Source organism: Notamacropus eugenii, chromosome 5, assembly GCF_028372415.1.
Source record: "Notamacropus eugenii isolate mMacEug1 chromosome 5, mMacEug1.pri_v2, whole genome shotgun sequence".
Taxonomy (NCBI): Eukaryota; Metazoa; Chordata; class Mammalia; order Diprotodontia; family Macropodidae; genus Notamacropus; species Notamacropus eugenii.
This window is the reverse complement of record NC_092876.1, coordinates 433,869,771-433,891,530: the sequence shown is the minus strand read 5'-3', so window position 1 is coordinate 433,891,530 and position 21,760 is coordinate 433,869,771. Positions and strand designations below refer to the sequence as shown.

General features: G+C 41.8%; 1 protein-coding gene across 2 annotated transcripts; it reads right to left on the bottom strand.

Moving 5' to 3' along the window:
• Positions 1-204: 204 nt before the first annotated feature.
• On the bottom strand, positions 205-21,760 carry C5HXorf38 (chromosome 5 CXorf38 homolog). 2 transcript variants are annotated; one of them, XM_072615152.1, is made up of 7 exons: positions 21,490-21,760; positions 19,800-19,934; positions 11,893-12,012; positions 7,714-7,863; positions 7,232-7,411; positions 1,151-1,316; positions 205-643 (listed from the first exon to the last, which is right to left on the bottom strand). In XM_072615152.1, exons 1-6 carry the CDS (start codon positions 21,757-21,759, stop codon positions 1,176-1,178), a joined length of 996 nt encoding a protein of 331 aa, XP_072471253.1. In that variant the 5' UTR covers position 21,760; the 3' UTR covers positions 205-643; positions 1,151-1,175. The 2 variants fall into 2 exon arrangements, with proteins under 2 accessions (XP_072471253.1, XP_072471252.1); XM_072615151.1 differs by lacking the exon at positions 21,490-21,760 and adding an exon at positions 21,225-21,301.

The window sequence follows — 21,760 nt, the reverse complement described above, 5'->3', positions numbered from 1 at the left end:
CATTAATTCTAATTTTAGGAATTTGAGGCCAAGACAGCGAGAAGTAGCAACGCTGTGGCAGTGGACATACCACTGACTTAACATATATAAAGCTCGCCTTAAGAACAGAGAAAAGCCTAACTTTTTTTTTCATAAAATAGTAACTGTTGGGTAGGAGAAAGCTGTAGTATATAAACTTCTAAAAAATTTAGTCTGTGAAGAAGATAGAGCACCCAAACTTTTAATCATGAAGAAAAAGAATAGTGAAGAAAAATCCATCATTTCTATAAAGAATACTTTGATCTGCTATTACATATGTTCTTCCTCCGTGAATAAAAGTCTCCAGTAATGAAGGAGGAAAGGGAACATAAGCATTTCTATGGCACTTTACTGTAAGCGCTAAGCATTATACAGATATCTCATCTGATCTTCACAACAGTCCTGAAAGGGAGGTGCTGCTGTTATCCCCATTTTACAGCTGAGGAAACTGAAGCAAACAGAAGGTAAGTGGCTTTCCCAGAGTCACACAGCTAGTCAGTGTCTGAGGCCAAATCTGAACTCAGGTCTTCCTAGCCCAGGCCTGGCTCCACCTTACTGCCTCAATAATGAGACTGGAATCAAGATGATCTTTGGATAACATGTTTCATTTTGACTGAAGAAATTCCTGAAATAAAAGAACAAGAGTTTAAAATTAATTTTTCAAAGAAAGGGCAGGCAAAAACTAAAGGTTACTTTTATGTGTTGTTTTCACAGAGTAATAACAAATATTTCATAAAATGGTCAGTTGTTCCTACTACAGTTACTTAAGAAACAAGCATCTTTATTAAATGACACTTTTAGGGAAGAATCTCCACCCCCATTAAATCTACTGTGTATAATACAGCCAATTTTCTTTAAAGTAAAACAATAATATAGTGTTTCTGCATAAAAATGGTGGTTTTGTTATATATCAACTTGCTCTTCCTAGTTAAGAAACCATTACTTGAAGCAAATCAAGAACATAGCCTGTTCTTTCTTACAAGGTCGCCTTCCAGCAGAAGCACACATCATGTGAAATCCCTAAATCCAAATATCATTTGGAATCCTTAAAAAGCCCAAATATTCCCCCCATAAGAAGAGATTAGAGAAGAGACAACTGTCTCTTAGTTAAAATGTGTGCATTAAAACTCACCTTCAACCTCCACCAGTTCAATCATCTATTTCCCAGGTTCCTTTGTACACTTTTTTTGATACTGTAGATTAAGATCTTCCAACTTCTGTATTTCTTCTTCAAAACTAATTCTAAGATCCTTGTTGTTTCTTAGGAAGACCTTCATTGCCTCTACATTTTTAATGATCTGCAACAGTGAAATTAAACAAAATATTAACATTGGAAATTATTATCACAAACTTTTCATTTTAAAGCCCAACCGTGGGGGTGAGGGAAATTATCTTGTGGTGGCAGGTAATCATCTCTCTCTCTAATTATCTCAACTGTATGTCTTATAACAAGGTGTCAATTCCCCTTTCTTTTCTAGTCTCCTTTGACAGCTCTTAAAATGTCACAGTCAGTATGGAACTCAGTACTCCAAATGTAATACCTTAACTTTAGACCAGTGCTGAGTACCATGGAATTATTATTACCTCTTTTGCCCTGAATATTCTGCTGTTATTATGACATTATTGTCCAGTCATTTCAGTCGTGTCCAACTCTTCATCACCCCTTCTGGGGTTTTCTTAGCAGAGATGCCAGAGTGTTTTTGCCGTTTCCTTTTCCAGCTCATTTTACAGATGAGGAAACTGAGGCCTCCAGGGTCACAAGTGGACCTGTCCAGTAAGTGTTTGAGGACAGATTTGAATTCAGGAAGATAAGTCTTCCTGCCTCCTGGATCAGCACTCTCTCCATCTGCATCACCCAGCTGCCCTGAACATTCTGCCTGGCATACATTGTATCATCTCAGCTGCACATAATATACTTGCCCATGTAGATTAATATGTAGCATTACTATAGAGCTTTATACTTCCCAAAGCATTTTACAAATTTGATCTCATTCGGTCTTTACTGTAGCCATGCAGATGTAGTGGCTTCTACTTAAAGCCTCAAACACAACTGCTAAGGAGGCATTTCCCCTTACTTTTTGTTGGTGGGGAGTCAACCCCATTTTTTTCTGAATTTTAATTTTTCGCTATTCTAAGTCTGATAAACATAACAAACATGGTCATTTCCCACCCAAAATAAAAAACAAGAACTATATGAAACAATCTATTACTGATATACAACTTTTTGTTAGAATATAAAGTATGTAATATATAATATACATTATTATATATAACATATAATAAATTCAACATATTAGTTCTAGAGCTATGTTTTCCCTCTGAAATTTCTGTTCATTAAAAAGTTTTTAATTGGTGCTCTTTTCTTTCTCAGCACCACATCGCCATACCCCCTCCTCCCATTTCCTTCCTACCCCAACCTCCCAAAATGCTCTCCCTTGTAACAAATAAGCAGAGGCAAGCACGTTGACACTGACACACTGGCTGCCTGAACGTGTCTCATCCTACACTTTTAGTCCATCCCCTCTCTGCCAGGTGGGAGATAAGCTTTAGCATTCACTTCCTTAACCTTAGACTGCCTGCTTTTGAATTGGAGCAGGGAGCACCAAGGCATTGAGGGTTTTTTTTTCTACAAAAGGATTTTAGCTGAGTTTATTAAAAAGTCCAAATAATAAAAAGAGGGGTGAACATCTTCACATGTTGAAGGACCATGTGAAACGGCTCCAACCTCACCAAACGTGGTGCTCTGCTCAGCCTGCAGCTGCACTCTAATGAATGCATCCCTTGGGCAGCTGTCCCTTGATCCAAACACAGCCTGAACAGCTGCTGATCTCATTTGACTCTCCTGCTGAAAATATCTATCATTTGAATACACATGCTGCATATTTTAACATAGTCCCCCTTTTATAATTTTATGTATTGTTAAGGCTCAGGCAAACTACAGAAAATAAAAGGAGATTGCAAGCTGTGGCTACCACAGTATCCTGTGCTATCCTTGAGGAGGCTCCACACATTCTCTTCACGCATCACTATATATTTATTTTAAAGTGCCAATGTCACTCTTATCTCCTAATGGACCAGTTTTAAGTCAGGCCCGACTCATTCCACTCCTGTTATATGTATTGAAAATAATATAGCTTTGGATCGTTAAATACAAGGGGGAAAAGGTTATTAGACCCCATACTACAATGAATGGCAAACATATGGAATTATAGTAAGGGAAAACTCCTAGTTTTGTCCTAGTGTTTCAGGAGCAGGGCCCTGCGTACTCTGGCACTGGTATTTTCTTCTAGTCATATGAGCATGAAAACTGAATGTAGGTGCCTCAGGAGAGAAATGAGAAAATATAGTGGCAATGGCAGTGGAGATGAGAGTGTCTCCGGATGGACTTTTCTAGGTGTAACCAGACCAGCATTCCACTGCTGCTAGGAGAAAAGGTACCAGTTTTCACCACTGTCATCAGGGCTTTGCAACAAAGGGACTTCGAAAGGATAATAAATGCTGACTCAAGTGTCACTTTAAAATAGCAAGGCAAAATTAAAGATGTGCTCGAAAAACAGATGATTTGATAAATAGCATCTTTCACCTCTTCTTGATGAAAGATAAAACTGATCTGTGATTAAAAAATAATAAAATTCTAAGAGGTTGTGTGTGTGTGTGTGTGTGTGTGTGTGTGTGTGTGTGTGTGTGTGTGTGTGTGTGTGAGATGGAACCCTCTGGAACTTTGGTAAAGCCTGTGGACCACTTCTCAAAATAATATTTTAAAACTCTTAAGATAAAGCATATTATAAAATGTTTCCAAATAAAATTCAGTCATGAAAGAAACAAATTATCCTGATATAATTATTAAAAAATTTAAACCAAGTTTAGATACCCCAGGTTAAGAATCCTGCTTTAAAAGTCTAATATCCATTGACAGAATCACAGAATTTGAGATTGGAAGGGACCTCCAATTCAACCCCAAAGAACAGGGAATTTTGTTTAAGATTTTAAATATTTACTGTCGATAAATAGTCACTGAGTGCATAACAACACATAATTAGTATTAAGAACTCTTCCTTGTGTTTAATCCAAAGTTGTCTTTTGTATCTCTTCTGTTGAATTGTCTGCTTATTGTATTTCTTTTATTTTTGAGTTATGAATCTTCTATTTTCAGAATCTCTGCTGCTCTGGAGATTCTCCACCACATTTTAACTTACCTATTCTAGTGTTTGTCTTACACATTTCTTGGAGGCAGGTGATTATGCAGTGGATAGTGTTGGGCCTGGAAGCAGGGTGATATGTTCAAATCTGGTCTCAGACACTAACTAGCTGTGTACACAAACCTGGGCAAGTCACTTAATTTCTGCCTCAGTTTCCTCAGCTGAATTGTACCTAATCTGCAGGGCTGCTATGAGAATCAAATGAGATGATATCTGTAAAAGTGCCTGACATAGTGCTGGACACATAGCAGGCTCTGTATTAACACTCACCCCCTTTCCTTTCCTTGGGAACTCTGATTGCTGACCTCTCTCCATACTAATAGCTTTCTTTTTAAAAGCTGTGTTTTATTTTTCAATGATAATGTAGTTTTTTGCTGTTGTTTCATGATATTTGGAAAATCCATAAAATTACCCCTGCAACACCTCCCCCCCCCCCCCCCCCCCCAGCAATGGTGGGACAGGTAGGGGAGAAAGCTGAAGTTCTTCACCATTTCTGTGTCATAGAACTCTTTGGTGGTCTTTTAAAGCCTGGGGACCAACGTTTATAATAATGCTTTAAAATGCATAAAATAAAATTCAGAAAGCTCCAAAGGAAACCAAGTATCTTGATGTACCATTATGAAAATATTTTTAAAAACCAAATTAAATGGATCCCAGGATGAGAACCCTTGATCAAGTTTTAACACCTATTAAAAGAGTCATAGGATTTGGGATTGAGAAGGACCTCAGTGGTGTCCAGTCCAACCCATATGCATAAGGAATCTCCACTAGAATAGATCTGGACAGTTGTCATCAATCTTCTGCCTGAAGCCTTCCAAAGAGGGAATCCACCACCTCTTGTGGCAGCTCACTCCTCTTTTGGACAGCATGAATTTCAGGAAGTCTTTTCTGACATTAGTCCTAAACATGTCTCTTGTCAATGTCTATGCACTGCTTCTAGTTCTGCCCTCTGGGAACAAACAGAACAAGTCTAATTCCTCTGCCATATGAGAGCCCTTCCAATATAATGGAAAGAAGGCTGCTGGATCCTACCCTCCCCCCTCCAATTCAGACCAGTCTTCTCCAATCTAACCATCCCTGGATTCTTACAGGTGATTGATCATTTAGTACGAATCCTTCACTGTCCTGTTCCTGTCCTCTGGATGCTCCTTAGCTTATCCATGTTCTTCTTAAACTGTGATATTCAGAAATGGGACACAATATTCCATGTATGTACTATTTATGGCAGTGTACAGAATGTACAGTGTACATTCTTGGCAATCACACTTCCCAATGCAGCCTTGTCTTGTGCTCTGTAGTTGCTACAGAATTAGTGCATTCTTATTCTGTGACTACTGGTATAGAAAAGTTATAGGAAAAAACCATCTTGCCAACTAAATGATCATCTCCCCTGTATTTTCAGAAGCCAGCAGCAAATGCTACCCATACTGCCAGTAGTATAAGTGAAGAAAAGGAGTCAGGTGAATTGAAGTAGTATACTCAGGGTCTCCTGGTGATTCTTGTCTAATGAGGCCTATAATACTTCTGATGTCTGTCTGTGTTGTTTCTATTGCTATTTTTTTATACTTCTCAGCCAAGAACCTTGCCTCATATTTTACAGAAACAACTGAGAATATTTGTTGTGAACTCCATCTTCCTCATCATATAGGTGCCTTATGCCACTAAGGCCTCCATCACTCCTGTCTCACAGGATGGGGTAGCCTTGCTCTACCAAGGCTAACCCTCTGTCTACTCAAATGATCCCATCTCATTTCATATCCTCCAACGAACTGGCCCCTCTGACATTCTCACTCTTTCACCTATTTTCAATCCTTCCAAATTTACTAGGTTTTTTTCCCTACTGCCTATAAGCGTGCCTAAGTCTTCCCAAAAAAGCCTTCACTTTTATCTCTCTATCCCCACTATTGTACTATGTCTCTTTTGCCTTTTGTGGCTAAACTTCTTGAAATGGTCATCTAGGTGCATCATAGGTGCTTCTACTTTCTCTCCTCCTACCTTTCCAGTCTTCTTACACCTTACACTCTGACATGTAGTCTTCAATCTAATGACCTCGAACTCCTGGCTGTCCCAAAGACACTCCATCACTTAGCTCAGGCTATTACCCCACCCCTGGTTTGCTCTTCCTTCTATCTTTGCTAATTAGCTTCCTTAAAGTCCCAACTAAAATCTCATCTTCTACAGGAAGCCTTTCCCAACCACTCTTAATTCTAATGCCTTCTTTCATTTATTTCCCATTTATTCTGTGTGTGTATGTGTGTGTGTGTGTGTGTGTTGTATTTACCACATAATCATTGCATCCTGTTTTTGGGGGGGGGGGTGTTTCCCTAATCCAAAAACTGCTTTACAACCTTACACCATGTAATCATTGCGTAGTATAATTCTGTCTGTCATGCCACTTAAATGAGAAACACAGCAGCAATGTGTCACCGGTGGCGTATGCATATGCATTTGTTGTACATCATGAGCCGTGAGCCCACAATTCTCAGCACACTCATATTGTCAGTATTCAATTTTAATGTATATTCATGAGTATTCTGGGCATCCTAATCTCACAACAAAGACAGTTTAGTAATAAATGATTTTTAAATAACATTGCCACACAATGTTTTTAAAGCTTCAAATAATGGTTGCACCCACTTTTTTGCAGAAAGAAAGGGCATAAAATCTGCAATGATTATACGGTGAAATATCATAGCGTTTTTGTACATATTTATTTGCTTGTTGTCTCCCTTGAGTTCCTTGAGGACAGGTATCGTCTTTCACCTTTTTTTGTATACCCAACACGCAGCCACAGTGTCAGGACTTAATAAACGTTTACTGACTGACTGACTTACACTTTAGAATTCATACTTTTTATAAGACATATTAATCTGTATTTATGAAATATTCATTTCCAGTAGTTACTTGGTTCATAAACCAGAATAGAAAGTGTTCATTATAAGCATGCTCTGGACTACTAATTTCTCCTAATGTATTTTCTAAAAGAGTTTTTACACACGGTAGGTGTTTTTTACCTCTTCAGGTGATACTGCTTGCTCTTCTGCTTGAAGATAATTCTCTTGAAGTTTTTCCCTCAATAATTCCATTTCTATTTCATTGATTTCACTTTCACTGAGGTGAATCCTGGTTTCACTTTCAGGCCCATCCAACTGATCATCCCCAGGGATATGGACAGCCCAATCAGATGTCAGTAGCTATTTGGTTGCATAAAAGAAACATATTAATTCATTCATATTCAAAACATAGCCTTTTAAAATCATTCCATAAGGATTATGATTAAAAGCTGTTAATTGGGGATGTGTTGATATTTTGACAGTAGCAAAAAAAGCATCTAAGTACAGAAGGATTTCAGGTCATATATGAACCTATCTGGAAGCACTCTCTTTTTTTGTATCAAAATTATAAAATTGGGTTAAACTCTATAAGATCCAAATGCCAGACGTTTGCAAAATTTTCTTCTTTGTCCCATGTATCAAATAGTCACCAGAAGTTTTACCTGTTCTACCCTGGCACTTGTGGCTGTAATCTCTGGGATATTCCTGAATTCATTCAAAAAACTTTGAATCTTCTTCTGAAAATCTTGCAGCCATGTAGAAGAGACTTTCATTTCTGAAGAATGCATGATTTCATTACGACACTTAATCACCTAAAAATAAGAATCACAGAATCTTCAAGTTTGTATATGTCCTTAAAGACCACAGTCCACTGGAGATGCCTCTACAACATCCTCAACATGCTGGGGGATGCACTCCCTCTCAAATCAGTACTCTTCATTCCTTAGTAGTTCCAGTTGTCAGGAAGTTCTTCCTTACACTCCTTTGAGTTTCATCACCTGTTCTGAGCTCCGCTCATGACACCACCCAGAACAAGCCTAACTCAATTTCTACACCTAAGTTCTCTATCATGTTACCTGAGACCTTCTCTTCCCCAGTTCCTCCAATTGATTTTCATAAGGCATGAACATGAGGTCCCTCACAATCTTCTTTCTGCATACTTTCCAGCTTATCAATGACCCTCTGAAAATGTGACATCCAGACCTGAAATACTCCTGATGTGATCTGAGCAGGGTAAAACAGAGCAGGACCATCACCTCCCTTACTCTGGATCCTTTGCTTCTCTTAAAGTAGTTTAAAGTTTGCAATAGTTTTTTTGGTTGCACTCCTGCCTCAGCTCACCAAAGCCCCCAGGTCTTTTTCATGTTAACTGTTATTATCTAGCCAAGATTCTCCCATCTGCTATTTGTAAAGTTAATTTTTTTGAACCTAGGTGTGGGACTTTATTAGTATTAAATTTAATTTTGTTAGATTTGGTCTATTAGCTTTAAAAAGTCTGTTTTCCATGGTTGTCATTCAGTATGTTAGCTTTTTCTTTTCTGTCATCAGCAAAACTGACAGACCTCCCATCTTTCCCTTCTAAGTTACTGATAAAAAGGAGTGCAGTACAGGGCTAAAGACAGATCCTTGGGATCATCACATAAGATGTTCTTACTCTCTTGGCAACCTCATCAGCTCTCATGGGTTTAATTACCATGTCTATGCAGATTACTCAGAGATCTGTATATCTAGCACCTTTCCCGTGAGCATCAGTTCTGCATTACCAATTATCTTATTGTACATTTCAAATTGTCAGTTACTAAGACATTTGAAATGCAACATGTACAAAGCTGAACTCATCCTCTTGACTCCCAAACCTTCCCCTCTTACAAGGTAACCCATTTCATTCGAAGGCTACCACCATTGTTCCAGTATCCCAGATTCTTAACCTTGGCACCTCCCTACTCTCCTCATTCTCCCTCAGTCCCCATATCCAATTAGTTACCCGATCTTGCTATGTCTACCTCCACTACATCTAGCTTCTTCACTAACTTTAATTCAGGTCTTTATCACCTCTGAACTAGATTGTCACAGCCTATGCTCTCCTATTCATTTTAATATAAATAGCTCCCTTTTGTCCCTATGATAAAATATAGACTCCCCTGTTTATCTTAAACCTAGTTCCAATCCAACTAGCTTGCTCAGTGAATACAGCGCTGGGCCTGGAGTCAGGCAGATCTAAGTTCAAATCTGGCCTCCAGTACTTACTAGCAAGTCATACAACCTCTTTTTGCCTCCGTTTCCTCAACTGTAAAGTGAGGATAATGACAGCACCTTCCTAGAAAGGTTGTTGTGAGGATCAAATGAGATTATATCTGTAAAGGCCTTGGCTCAGTGCCTGGCTCACAGCAGGTGCTACGTACATGTTTATTTCCCCCTTCTTTGGATATTACTCCGGACTTGTCCTCTGTGACTTAACCAAAGCAGCCTTCTCTCTGTTCCTCACACCCAGTACTCTGTAGTTGCTGTCTCCATGCCTAGAATGCACTCCCATCTTAACCCCACATCAGTCTCTGTAAGACAAAACTCAAGCACTGTCTTCTGCATGAAACCCTGTCTAGTTCCCCCAAATGCTAGGGGCCTGCCTCCCAAACTACTTTGTATAAACTGCTTGGTATATACTTGCATTTATTTATCTACTTTATATTCATACTGTATGTTTTTGTTTGTACCTGTTCTCTCCCATATTAGAATATAAACTTCTTGTGAGTAGAGATGCCTTCATTCTTTGTACTTATATTTTCAATGCCTAGCACATAGCAGTCACTTAACACATACCTGTTGAAAAACTGGTTCTAAGCTAATCCCCTATTAATGAACACCCTCTGTGTGCAGTTACTCAAAACAGTTTCAAATCCATCAGAATGTATTACTGGGCAGCTTACCCTTTTCCATCTTTTAAAGAAAACTAGCAGGAAAGGCTGTCAAATATGAATTAATGAAAATGCATGTATCAAGTTCTTGCTACATGTCAAGTATTGGGGATACAAATGGAAAAAGTGAGTCTTTACCTTCAGGGAGCTCACACTCTAATTTGGGGAGCAAGACATTTTGTTGTTTGCTGGGGATGGAAGCTCAATTCCATGTGGACAGTCTCGGGGGGGTAAAGGTGGGAACTTCTAAATCTTAGAGTTCTCACGAGGCCCCCCATAAACACCAGGGAATCGAGGAGTGAGACCGAGCAATCTCGTGTATTTCCGCCTCTTCCCGTGAGAAACGTGATGGGAGAGAGCTCTCCCCACCCTCGAGATTGTCCCGGATCTGGGCACACCTATTGTTATCTAACAGGCACGGTATTCAGGTGCAAACTATGCGGCTGGAGAGCTTAATTAGGATCAGGAAAGCCTGAAAGCGCTCTTAGCTCGGGAGGGGCCCTGACCAACAGAAGGCCTCTCCTCCCTTTCCCTCTCTCCTCTCTTCCCTCCCCCTCTCTCCCCACTTACACTTCTGCTTCCAATCTCTTATTATAAGATCTTTGCCTCCTTGGGAGATTCCTCGCTCCCTCCTAAGGAAGAGTTCCCCCTGCACTTGTAACCAGGACCCTGAATAAAAGCTTAACCCTTGTTTGACTCTGGGAGGTCTCTTCTCTCATACGATTATCCGGTTTGGCCAGCCGAAGACCTGCGAGAGGTAAGGTAAGAAGACTCGGGTAGCCCTCAGGCCTCTAGGCCTGGCAGTTGTTGTTGCTGGAATCTAGGAAAACGCTAGCTACAAACTCCCAATTTAGTGTAAAAATGTGTCAGTAAATGAGGGTAGTTGGGCATGGTCCCCTCCTTTTTTTTTGAAGAAACCATAGTGATAGTGATCAGCACCTTTTTTAGATGTTTACTAATCACTGTTTAAATAATATATTCTAAACATATATACATATGTATATGTATATATATGTGTGTGTGTGTGTGTGTATATATATATATATATATATATATATATAAAATCATGAATAGAATTCTAGCTCATAGGCCTATAGTTTGCAGACTCAGTTCTCTACAATTTTCAGAAAATTGGGAAATTTTCCCTTTTCTGGTTCATTCTTTATGATCTATTGAAGATCACCGACAGCTCAGCAGTCACAGCTGTCCTTTCAAGGATGCTGGGACAAAGGTCATCTAGATTTAACGACCTGAACTCAAATGATTTCAACTCCTTTTTTAGCCATTTTAGTTGTGTTCTATCTTGTTTAAGAACATCCTCTCTGGCTCAGAAAACATAAAATATAGTTGAGCAAGTCTGTTTTTCTCCATTACTGACGTCCTATCCATTTCCAGCAACAGTTCTATGCACCTGAAACAATAATTTTATCCCTTTTCTCATACTCTTTGCTCCAACATAGTTAAGGAATAATAATAATTTTTTTTAAGTTATAGTTGAACAGTGACACAATTTTAAATTATGGGAAGAGCATATAGGTCACTATGCAGGAACAGGGCGTATGCTGGAGTGTGGGGGATGTGATTTAAAAAATCTGTTCTGTTTATTGAACAGCTTTTATTTTACCTATTCTTGATTTTAAAAGTGGAGCATTTCACATTTTTGTATCGCTTTAAAAGTAAAACAAACACCTTTGAACTCCCCCCAAACTCATCAAAAACTGAATTAAGTTGCTTTATTTTTGTAGTCCTTGATTTTTTTCCCTTATAAATCAGAGGTTCTCAATAGGAAAAAGATTTCCCACACTTGATTTATACTGATATTTTCCAGTGAAGGCCACTACTAAACTAACAAGTTCACTGGCATTCATAGCTGGCTTAAAATTTAAAATTAGACAACTTAAGTGTTTAGAAGTACCTGGAAGTTCTTACCTCTATGACTTTTTTTCGATCAATCCTGAAGTGATCACAGGAGTTGATAAGACTTAGCAGAGCGACTGTATCACATTCCTCAGGTCCTTTTTTGTCTGCCAATCCCCTGGGCATAAAAGCCTACATCACAGAGCCCACAAAATTCTCATTTGTTTTAGGAAGTTGCATATCATTCATCACATCTATATTTCCCTAAGGATAACAATCAAGGGTTTTTTTAGTCTTTAAAAAACAAACATAAATTTGCCTGAATCAGGTTTCTGGTAATCCTAAGTACAAGTTGGGCAGCAGGGTTCTAAATAATCATAGAACTTTTTGAAAGAAACTTCAAAGGAAAGGTTGTTTATCCAATCTGTTTTTCTTACCCCAAGTAAAACTGGCTAACCTGCGAAACTTATTATTTGTCCTGTTTTCAAAGGTCTTTAAGCATCCTCCATAAACTTCCCTGGTAACTTGTGCTAGCATTTCACAAACTAATGGTAGGGAAGTTTTCTCTTTGAGATACAAAGCTTTATAACACAGCTAGTGCCCCAAACAAACAGTCTCTGGGAGGTGAGTAAAAGAAACATCTATACAACACAACCCACCACAGCTCAGGATTCAGTGTAACACAGAGGAAGATAAAAGTGTAAGAAAGATTATACATACATACGTAAACACACACATGCATCTATATATTCTACTGACAAAAACAAAATCAAGAAGAGTAGCTGGGCTAGACCAGGTACACACAGAAGAAGTCTATGCTAAAGCTAACATCACTCTGATGGGTCAATACCCAAGCTATCTGAAAGAGGAGAGGATAATAAACCCTTAGGGAAAAAAATCATGCACCTTACAGTTACTGAAAAAATGAGACCAAGAAAATGGTAAAAACCATTGCATCAAAATGTGTTCAGGTATGTGTGTATATAAAATCTCCTTTAGATTACTGCATGTTTTTAGTGCTTATTTTTAAATGAATACACATATACACATAGGGCAGTGTCCCCAAAATTTTATGCAGGTTTAAGCTTTAATATATAATTTAAAAAATGTATTCATATATTTAATTTTTTAAAAAATGTATAATTTTAAAGCACTATTATCCAGTATAAAATAGTTTCTTTCTTTCTAACCTGGCCTAGCTTCTTTCCCCTTCACTCCATAAATCAGCTTTTTCCCCCCTTAAAACCATATTGAATGTAACAGGAAAAGGAAAAATCTATGAATTTCACAGATTCTCTAGCCCATGATAGTACTGGTCCTAAGCCTTGACTGCTACATTTTTTCCCTTGTTTCTTCTTGCCAATTCAATAATGTTTTATTATGTATTTAAGTCTTATCCTCTCCTTTTATTTGAGTTCACAGACTATCAGCTTTTCCTAAGGAAGTTTAACTTAATGTAAATCAATTACCACAAGGAAGACACCAAAAGAACCTGCAAACTGTTTTATCAGCAAATACTTGATCTCTTTGCCAAGGGAAGAGAAAGGGTAGCCAAAGGCAATACTGGCATAGGCTGTAAACTCTTATAAAATCTTATAGAGGAAGATGGTGGAAAATTATGTGCAGTATCAGTTCATAAAACAGTGAAGGGAGAAACAAGTTTATGGACGAAACACGACCATGCCAGATTATCTGAAAAGCAGTTAACAATAAAAATGGAAAGAGAAGAACAAAGACACTATTTCTCTAAAAATCTTTCTCCATAATGCAGCGTAGCTACATCATGTCTACTTTTAACTTATGGCTCCCATGGGAGGAAGTAGAAAAGGCGCTAATAAAACAACGCGGGCAGAGTGGCTGGGCTACACTATGTATACCCAGGAGGGATCTGTGCTAGAGGTGAAAACCTGAGGGATCAATTCTCAAGATACCTGAGAGAGGGAGGAGAGGATAACAAATGGGAAAAATCACAGTTACTGAAAAATGAGACTATGAAGATGGCGATGACCACCGCATCAACAGCAAGCTCATCTCTACCAAGGTCTTGTGATAGAATAACGCCCTCACGTGCTCAGGCCGTCCTCAAACAGGCAGGTTTTCACAAGCAACATTCAACAGCAGACTCTCCATCTCTACTAACACACAAATAACGGAAAAGTACTATATAGCATATAAGATCCTCTTTCCTGTTTATTAACTATAAAAACCACTGGAATTGGTAGAGTAAAACACTGCCTCAAAGCCTCTTTTCCAACAAGGTGGCTCCCATGCATTGGTCACAATCATGCAAAATTGCTGTTAGGATATTAAAATATAATCATAGATTATAGGATCGTAGTCACACCTGGAAGACTCCGGAGGTTATTTAGCCCAATGCCCTCAGGAAGATGAGGTTAAAAACAGGAAAAGGCAGAATGAGGACTTAAATATGACTACATTTAGCCCTCTTCCCATTGTACTACAACAGAAACTACTTATTCTAAAGTGCTCTGACTATTAATATGAAGCAAAGCATGTGACAGAAGATGTATGTGTACCAAAGGTATTTGCTATTGCCATGGAAGATGTCCGTAATTGAATCTAAATGGAAGAGGTCCATGCCCTCCCAAACTGGGGTTCTTAAACTAACTTCCTTGTCCTGGGCTCCATGGACAGATTTCAGAAGGCCCATGAAGTTAGAAGGGAAAAAAACCCAACACACCTTTATTTTCACTGACCTCTAAAGGAAATTTTGCACTTCAATTATTTCAAAATACTCTTCTGAGGAGTACCCAGGTTTCCCCAGACTACCAAAGGGATCCATGACATAAAAGAAGTTAAAGAGCCCCTGCTCTAGATGGTAAAATCTCTCTGATGCTCCTAGCAGCTGATGACATTGTGCTCGTTGCATCAAGCCCCAGAACATTACAGAGCCATGCAAGAGAGCTATGTAATCACTATCCACACGAGACCAGAGAAGAACGTCTGTTGTCCAGATGGTGATACACAGTTGTACAAACATCAGAACGTATCCTAGATAAAAACTAAAGATGGACAGTGAACTGTGCCCACAACTGATTAAGAGGAAAAAGGAAGGCTTGCTTAAATTGGGGAAACCTTACAGTGCTTTTAATGATTCCAAACTTCTCTTTGAAACAAAGGCTTATCTTTTTAACATCAGTGTTTTCCCAGGGATGCTATGTGGATACAAATCATGGGAACAGCCACAGACTCTGAAGTTTCTGAATTCAAGGTGTGGTCACCCAAAGAATAATGTCACTGGACAGGCAGATGGGTCTGAGAAGGCTGCAGTCTATTACCAATTAAGAAGTGAACATGATAAGCAGCATAAAGACCAGAGAGACATGTGACCAGGAAAGGAGTTGCGCTGCTCACATGATAAGAGTGAAGGCTGGACAGTCTGCCCGCTCCCTAAAGATCTATAGGCTGAATGGCCTGTGAAGAATTTAGAAGAGGAACAGAGGATGGCAGAGAGCTAGAAAGGACCTCAGGAGTCATCTAGCACCACCCCGACACAGGATAAATGGTGAGGGTTGTTATCTGCACTGGTGGTTGACACTGGAGTCCCACCATAAGAGACCTGGAAAATCAAAGGCAAGGGATGGTTTCCACATGAGTTGACATTGTTACTTAATAACCCCTCCCTCATAACGAAGAGGCATAGTTAAGAAAAACAAGCTGAAATGCTCGCCATGTCTAATGGCAATGCCTCTTTCTGTTCCTAGAGCCTACCACCTTTCAGTTGAAAGACTGCAGGCGTGCTTCAGTCCTCATCAACCAAGACCGATGCAAGCACACGGATCTGAAGAATGATGTCTTTTTGTGTTTTTCTCCATTTTTTGTGATTATAATATATATATAAGATATAATAATATATATTATAATATATGGCCACCAAATAACTCTCTTTGTGCCGTTTATTTCAGTCTCAATCACTTCATACAAACCTTCCCACGTTTCCCTGAATTCCTTGTGTCTGTTATTACTATGATGCAGTAATAGTCCATCACCTTCACAAAATCACATCATTTTAGAGCTGGAAGGTACTTGGCCCCTTGTACATAGGTCCAACCGAAACACATTCCCAAACCACAATTTATCCATTCCCTAATCAATGGGTACCACCTCTTTTCATTTCTAGTTTTTTGCTATTACAAAAACACCATTACTTTACAAGGCCACATGGAGTATAAAGTTGGTCAGGTCTAAATTAGTCTCCATCTCCTTAGGGCTGCCAAATCAATCCTCAGGGTAAATTTCATGTTCCTGCTCTCCAGAAATGATTAGCACTGGCCAATCAGACTTGACCTAAACAGGTTTTATTTGTGGAGCATTTTCTGGAGGCCCCTTACCCTACCTTCTGTTCTTTATTTCTTCCCCACCTGCCTCTATAAAACACATCAGAAGTTCCTTCTTGGGTCAGTGGAATAACTCAGGGTGCTGTTAAAGTCCCTGCTCATCTGGAGATGTAAGAGAGAACCCACATCACCTTCTCAGTCCTGGGGTTCTTTCCATTTGTCACAGCCTCAAAACTCTGAGGTTCATATTGGTTGTTCCTAGCTCTGTGCCATTCTCAGTCAGTGCCCTGAGGGGTCTCCAGATTTCAGGAGAGGAGAGGGATCCTGATGTAACCCTGGAGGAAAACTGACTTTAATTTCTAATGCACAGACTTCCAGAATATTCTGGTGACCAAAGCTATTCACTCAGTCAATCAGTAAGCATTTATTGAATACCTACTGTGTGTCAGGAACCATGCTAAATGCTGGGGACTCAAAAAAACCCAAAAGACAGTCCCTGCTCTCAAGGAGTTTGAAATGTAAAGGGGGAGACAACATGAAAACAACTGTAAAAAAACAATATATGTGTAGGATAAATTAGAGATAACCAGTGGAAAGCAGGCACCAGTAAGCAGGGGAAAGCCTTCTTGTGGAAGATGGGATTTTAAAGGAAACCAGGGAAATCTGGAGCTAGAGATGAGGAGGAACAATATCTCAGGCCTGGAGAACAAACAGCTACTGAAAATGCTCAGATTCTAGAGATGGGAGAGGCTTGTGCAAATAATAACATCCCTAGATTGCAGAGTACATGGGGGGAGGGAGGAGAGGAGGAAGGGAGTAAGGTGTAAGAAGTCTGTTGAGGTAGGAATAAGTCAAGTTGTGAAAGGTTTTGAATGAATTTTTTTTTGGGGGGGGGAGGCAAGGCAATTGAAGTTAAGTGACTTGCCCAAGGTCACACAACTAGTAAGTGTCAAGTGTATGAAGCTGGATTTGAACTCATATCCCCTCCTGAGTCCAGGGCCACTTAGCTGCCCCTGAATGAATTTTTTTTAATACAATTCTTTAGAATTTTATATTTGATCCTGGAGGTGATAAGGAGTCACTGGAATTTATTGAATGGGGGTAGACATGGTAAGATCTGAGCTTTAGGAAGATCAATTTGACAGGTGAGGGATGGACTGACTGGAGCAGGGAAAACCTTGAGGCAAGGACACCAACCAGCATGTGGCTGCAAAAGTCTAGGTATGAGATGACAGGGGGCTGTATGAGAGATAGTACATCCCTCCTTTACCTCCACTCAGTTTTCAGCCGCTTGCAATCTGGTTTACTGTTCTGCCATTCAACTGATCACCAAAGACACCTTATTAAATTCAAAGACCTATTCTCAGTAATGTCATGGTAACACTCAACCTTCTTGACCTCTCTGCAGCCCCTGATGCTGGTGACCATCCATTCCTCTGGTCATTTTCTCCTGCCTAGGCCATCTTCCCAGCTTTTTCCATGGCATGATACTTGAGCATTAGGTAAATGTGGATGGCCAAAAGATGCCCAGTTGATTGGGTTTTACTGGCAAGTTCCTTCCCCTTTCCTCTTTCCCTCTTCCTTTCCCTTCCCTTCCCTTCCCTTTCCATCTTTTCCTTGACCAAAACTTTAAACCTACTGCACTCTGAAGATGGGACACCTAAGGGCTCTTCTGGACCCTCCTGGCTTTAGAGTGATTATCAATAGTAATTGTTGCTGTTTCCCTCCCAGCCTGATGCCTTTCTTTTTCTTGGCCTCCATTAAAGGGGCCACGCCCTGGCTCCTTCTTAAACAGATCTATTCAATGAACTGGTGTTACCTCACCCTAAGTGAATACCTGCAAAGACCTTGGCCTTAAGGGTCCAAGGTCTCCCAGTGCATCCTGGGTCATCTCCAGTCATCCTGATGAATATCTGCTCACTGGATTCAGATGGCTCTGGAGAAGTGAGGCTGGTGACCTGCACAGCCCTCCCTCACTCAAAACAAAGTCAAGTGCAAGTCATGTCATCATTTCTCTGATGGCATGGTCTTCTCTGGCAACGAAGGACAAACACAATCTTTCAAACTGGAACATAGGTTCCCACCTCTTCAGTCACAGGTTTCTGATTTGTGAACATTCACTTTCTCTTGCCCAGACCCAGACCCATCAATACCACTTCTCTACCATCTCCTCCTTCATTCCATTCCAATTCTAGCCCCAAGAACAGAAATCAAATCAACACCACCATCTCTGGAAAGGAAGTGTCAGCTAATTGTCCTAGGACTCCAGTCACCATTCTCTAGGGCTTCTCCTGTTCTAAACACTTCTCCCTGGTCCCACATCTTCTTCTACTAGAACGTAAGTTCCTTGAGGAGAGAGACTGTCTTGTTTGCTTTTATGTGCATCCCCAGAGTTCAGCACAGTGCCTAGCACATAATAAGTGGTTCATTATCAATTCATTTTCTAAGTTGTAATGACAAACAACAACACTTCTACCTCTCTGATGGATTCTTCCCAGTGACCTTTGCAAAATCGTCATCGATCTCCTGGGTGGCTGATCCTCAAGGCTTGGTTCTAGATCTTCTTTCTTTATGCATCATAAGTTCAATCAGCATATGACTACCAGATCTACATAAGAGACCCCAAACCAAACCCAATCTCTGTCCCCCTAAACTCTTAACTTGTTTGTAAAGGGCATCACTGCTCTTCTGGCCACCCAAGTTTGCAACCTCAGAGTCATCTAAGTCACTCTTTTCACTAAATCTAATCAGCTGCCAAAATGCAGCCTTTGCAACATTTCTTGCATCCATTCACCCATCCCCCTTCCTCTGAACACACTATAACCACCAAAATTCAGGCCCTAATTACTTGTCACCTAGACTACTTGCAGGAACCTCCTCCTCTTCTTGGCTCACCTCTGTCCTCCCTAATGCATCCTCTGCACGGATGCTAGACTGATGTTCCTAAAGTCCAGATCACATCCCTCCTCAGAAGAATCTAGCTGTTCCCTATGCCTTCTAGGACAAAATGCAACCCCCTTTGGCATTTTAAAGCCCCTCATGATCTAGTTCCGGCCTGTCTTCCAGGATAATGACATTTTTTCATTTCAGCTAGAGTGGCCCATCAGCCCAGCACACAACATCCCATCTCTCCTTAGGTACCTTTTCATGATTTCTCCCCCACACCTGGAGTGCTCCGATCTTCACTGGTGCTTCTTGAAACACTAAACTCCTTTCACAGCTCAGTTCAAGGTCCTTCCCTTACTACCTCAGATGCTAATGCCTGTCTGCCACTCTTTCCTTTACTTTGTATTTATCATGTATGTATCTACCCACTCATCTCTCTCTCTTTCTCCATCTACTATCCAACTCTCATGTATCACCTTAGTTACTTTTTTTATCCCCAGAGCCAAACATCAGTTCCTTGAGGCTGGGGACTGTCTTGTTTCTATCTTCATATTCCCAGCTTCCTAGCCCAGTGCCTGGTACAAAATAAAGAGGCTTAACAAAGGCTTGTTGAACACAGTTCCTGGCACACAGTAGATGCTTAATAAATGCTTATTGACTAACTGACTGAATTGAGTGGAATCCTACCTATACTCCAGCTCTGGGCTCCCACAGCCATATCTGGGTCACACCTTGGGCTCTCTGATGCTAGTTTAACACAGGTCCCCATGACAAAAGTGTTAGATAAGAAATTACCTTTGCCAGTTCCCAGGGATCAAAAGGCCAGCGCTCAGGCTTGCAATTTCCCCAGTAGATGTCTCCATTTCTGTTGGTGTGATGTTTCAAAATCTCCTTTTTCCATTCTGCACACAACTGACATTGAGGCTGAAACTAAAAGGCATAAAAGAGAGGAAGGAAAATGGCAGAGTGGCCAGTGTGTGGTGGGGACCTAATAAATGCTTGTAGACTTGGCAAGTCTTTGCTTTCACTTTCAGTGTGGTTCTGGAAGATCATAGTTATAGCTGGAAGGGACCTTAGAAGGCATTTGGTTGAACCTCCTTGTTTTAGAGATTAAGAAAAGGAAGCCCAGAGGTTGTCACTTGCTCACACAGCTAGGAAAGGCCAGAGCTCAGATTTGGACCCAGGTCCTCTGACTGGAAATCCAGTGTTGTTTTTACCACATAAGCATTAGTGTAGTAAACAGCTGAAAAACCAGTCTGCTGGGGGAAAACTGGCTGCTAGCACCTGACACTCAATTCATTAAAAAAGTCCCACGTGAGCAGTCCCTGACAAAAAGTTCATGTACATAATGGTGGGCTAGGTAGTCCACAGGACTAATCCCCAAACGTCTCATCCATGGGGACAGGGGGGAGTATCACTGACCCAGGAGTGGGGAACCTGCAGCCTCCAGACCACATGTAATCCTCTGGATCCTCTAGTTCAGCCCTCTGACTGAATCCAAACTTCACAGAACGAATCCCCTTAATAAAAGGATTTGTTTATAACTTGGAGTCAGTCAAAGGCGGCACCCCAGGACCTAAAAGGCTACTTGTGGCCTCAAGACCACAGGTTCCCCACGCCCGCACTGGCCACCTACCTCAGCTGACAAGCAGGAAGGAAGATGAACGAGCACAGGACTGGGGATTCTTTATAAGGTATGTCAGTAGACAAGCATCTTACACTACACGGCAGGTATGGGACTAGCATGAAGGGGAACAGCGATGAGGAGGAAGGGGAAAATGCCCCAAGCCTGGAGATGGAGCGTCCCGTGTCACTGGATAGCAGAGCGCGCTGTGTGGCGGAGCACGTGGGAAGGCTGGGGAGGCAGGAGGGGGCTCTGAATGTCAGAGAGGAGGGGGCAGGGAGACGCTGCACTTTACCGATGCGCTCCGAGGCGAGGGGATCCAAGGGGGACCCCTAGGGAGGGTGGTGGAGCCCTCCACGGTGACAGGAAAGGGGGGCTGGGGAGGAGGGTGCAGAGCGAGCGCAGCGCACAACACGTTGAGTCTTAGGGTGTCTGCGGGACAGATGTGCAAGAGGCGAGCTGGAGAGGGGAGGCTGGGGTGAAGGGGGTATCACAGTCCGTGGGAGCGGGGAAGAGGCAACCAGGGGGGTGGGGGGGTACCCACAAGGAGGGGCTCGGGATCCTCTCCAGCTCGCTCGCTGGTGGCAGCCCCTCACCTGCTCTGGCCAGCTCTGTCACCTCCGTCCGCTCGGAGGCCCAGAGGCCCCAGGGGAAGTGCCAGGGACAAAGGGTGCCAACGAGAGGGGGCGGGGCCTGGAGGACCCGGGGAGGGGCGGGGCCTGGAGGGGCGGGGCCGGGCCGAGAGGGGAGGGGCGGGGCCTGCAGGGGCGGGGCCTGCAGGGGCCGGGGAGGGGCGGGGCCTGGAGGGCGGGGCGGGGCCTGGAGGGGCCGGGCCGGGCCGGGCGCCGGCGCCTTTCTCACCTGCCGAGCGCGGGGGGTGCAGCGCACACCTCCGCCGCAGGAGGGTCGGGGGCCCAGGCTGGGGGCCCCGGCCAGGATGCGCTGGTGGAAGGCTTCCACCTCGGCGCGCACGAAGCCCTGCAGGCATGCCCGCAGCAGCAGCAGGCAGTGCCCCGCCTTCACCCAGTTCTTGTACTCCGCGCTGTTGAGACGCGAGGCCAGCTCCGAGAGCACCATCCGCGCGGAAGCCCCGGCGGCGTCGTGGGCGTGGCGCCGCGGGGCTGTGCGCATG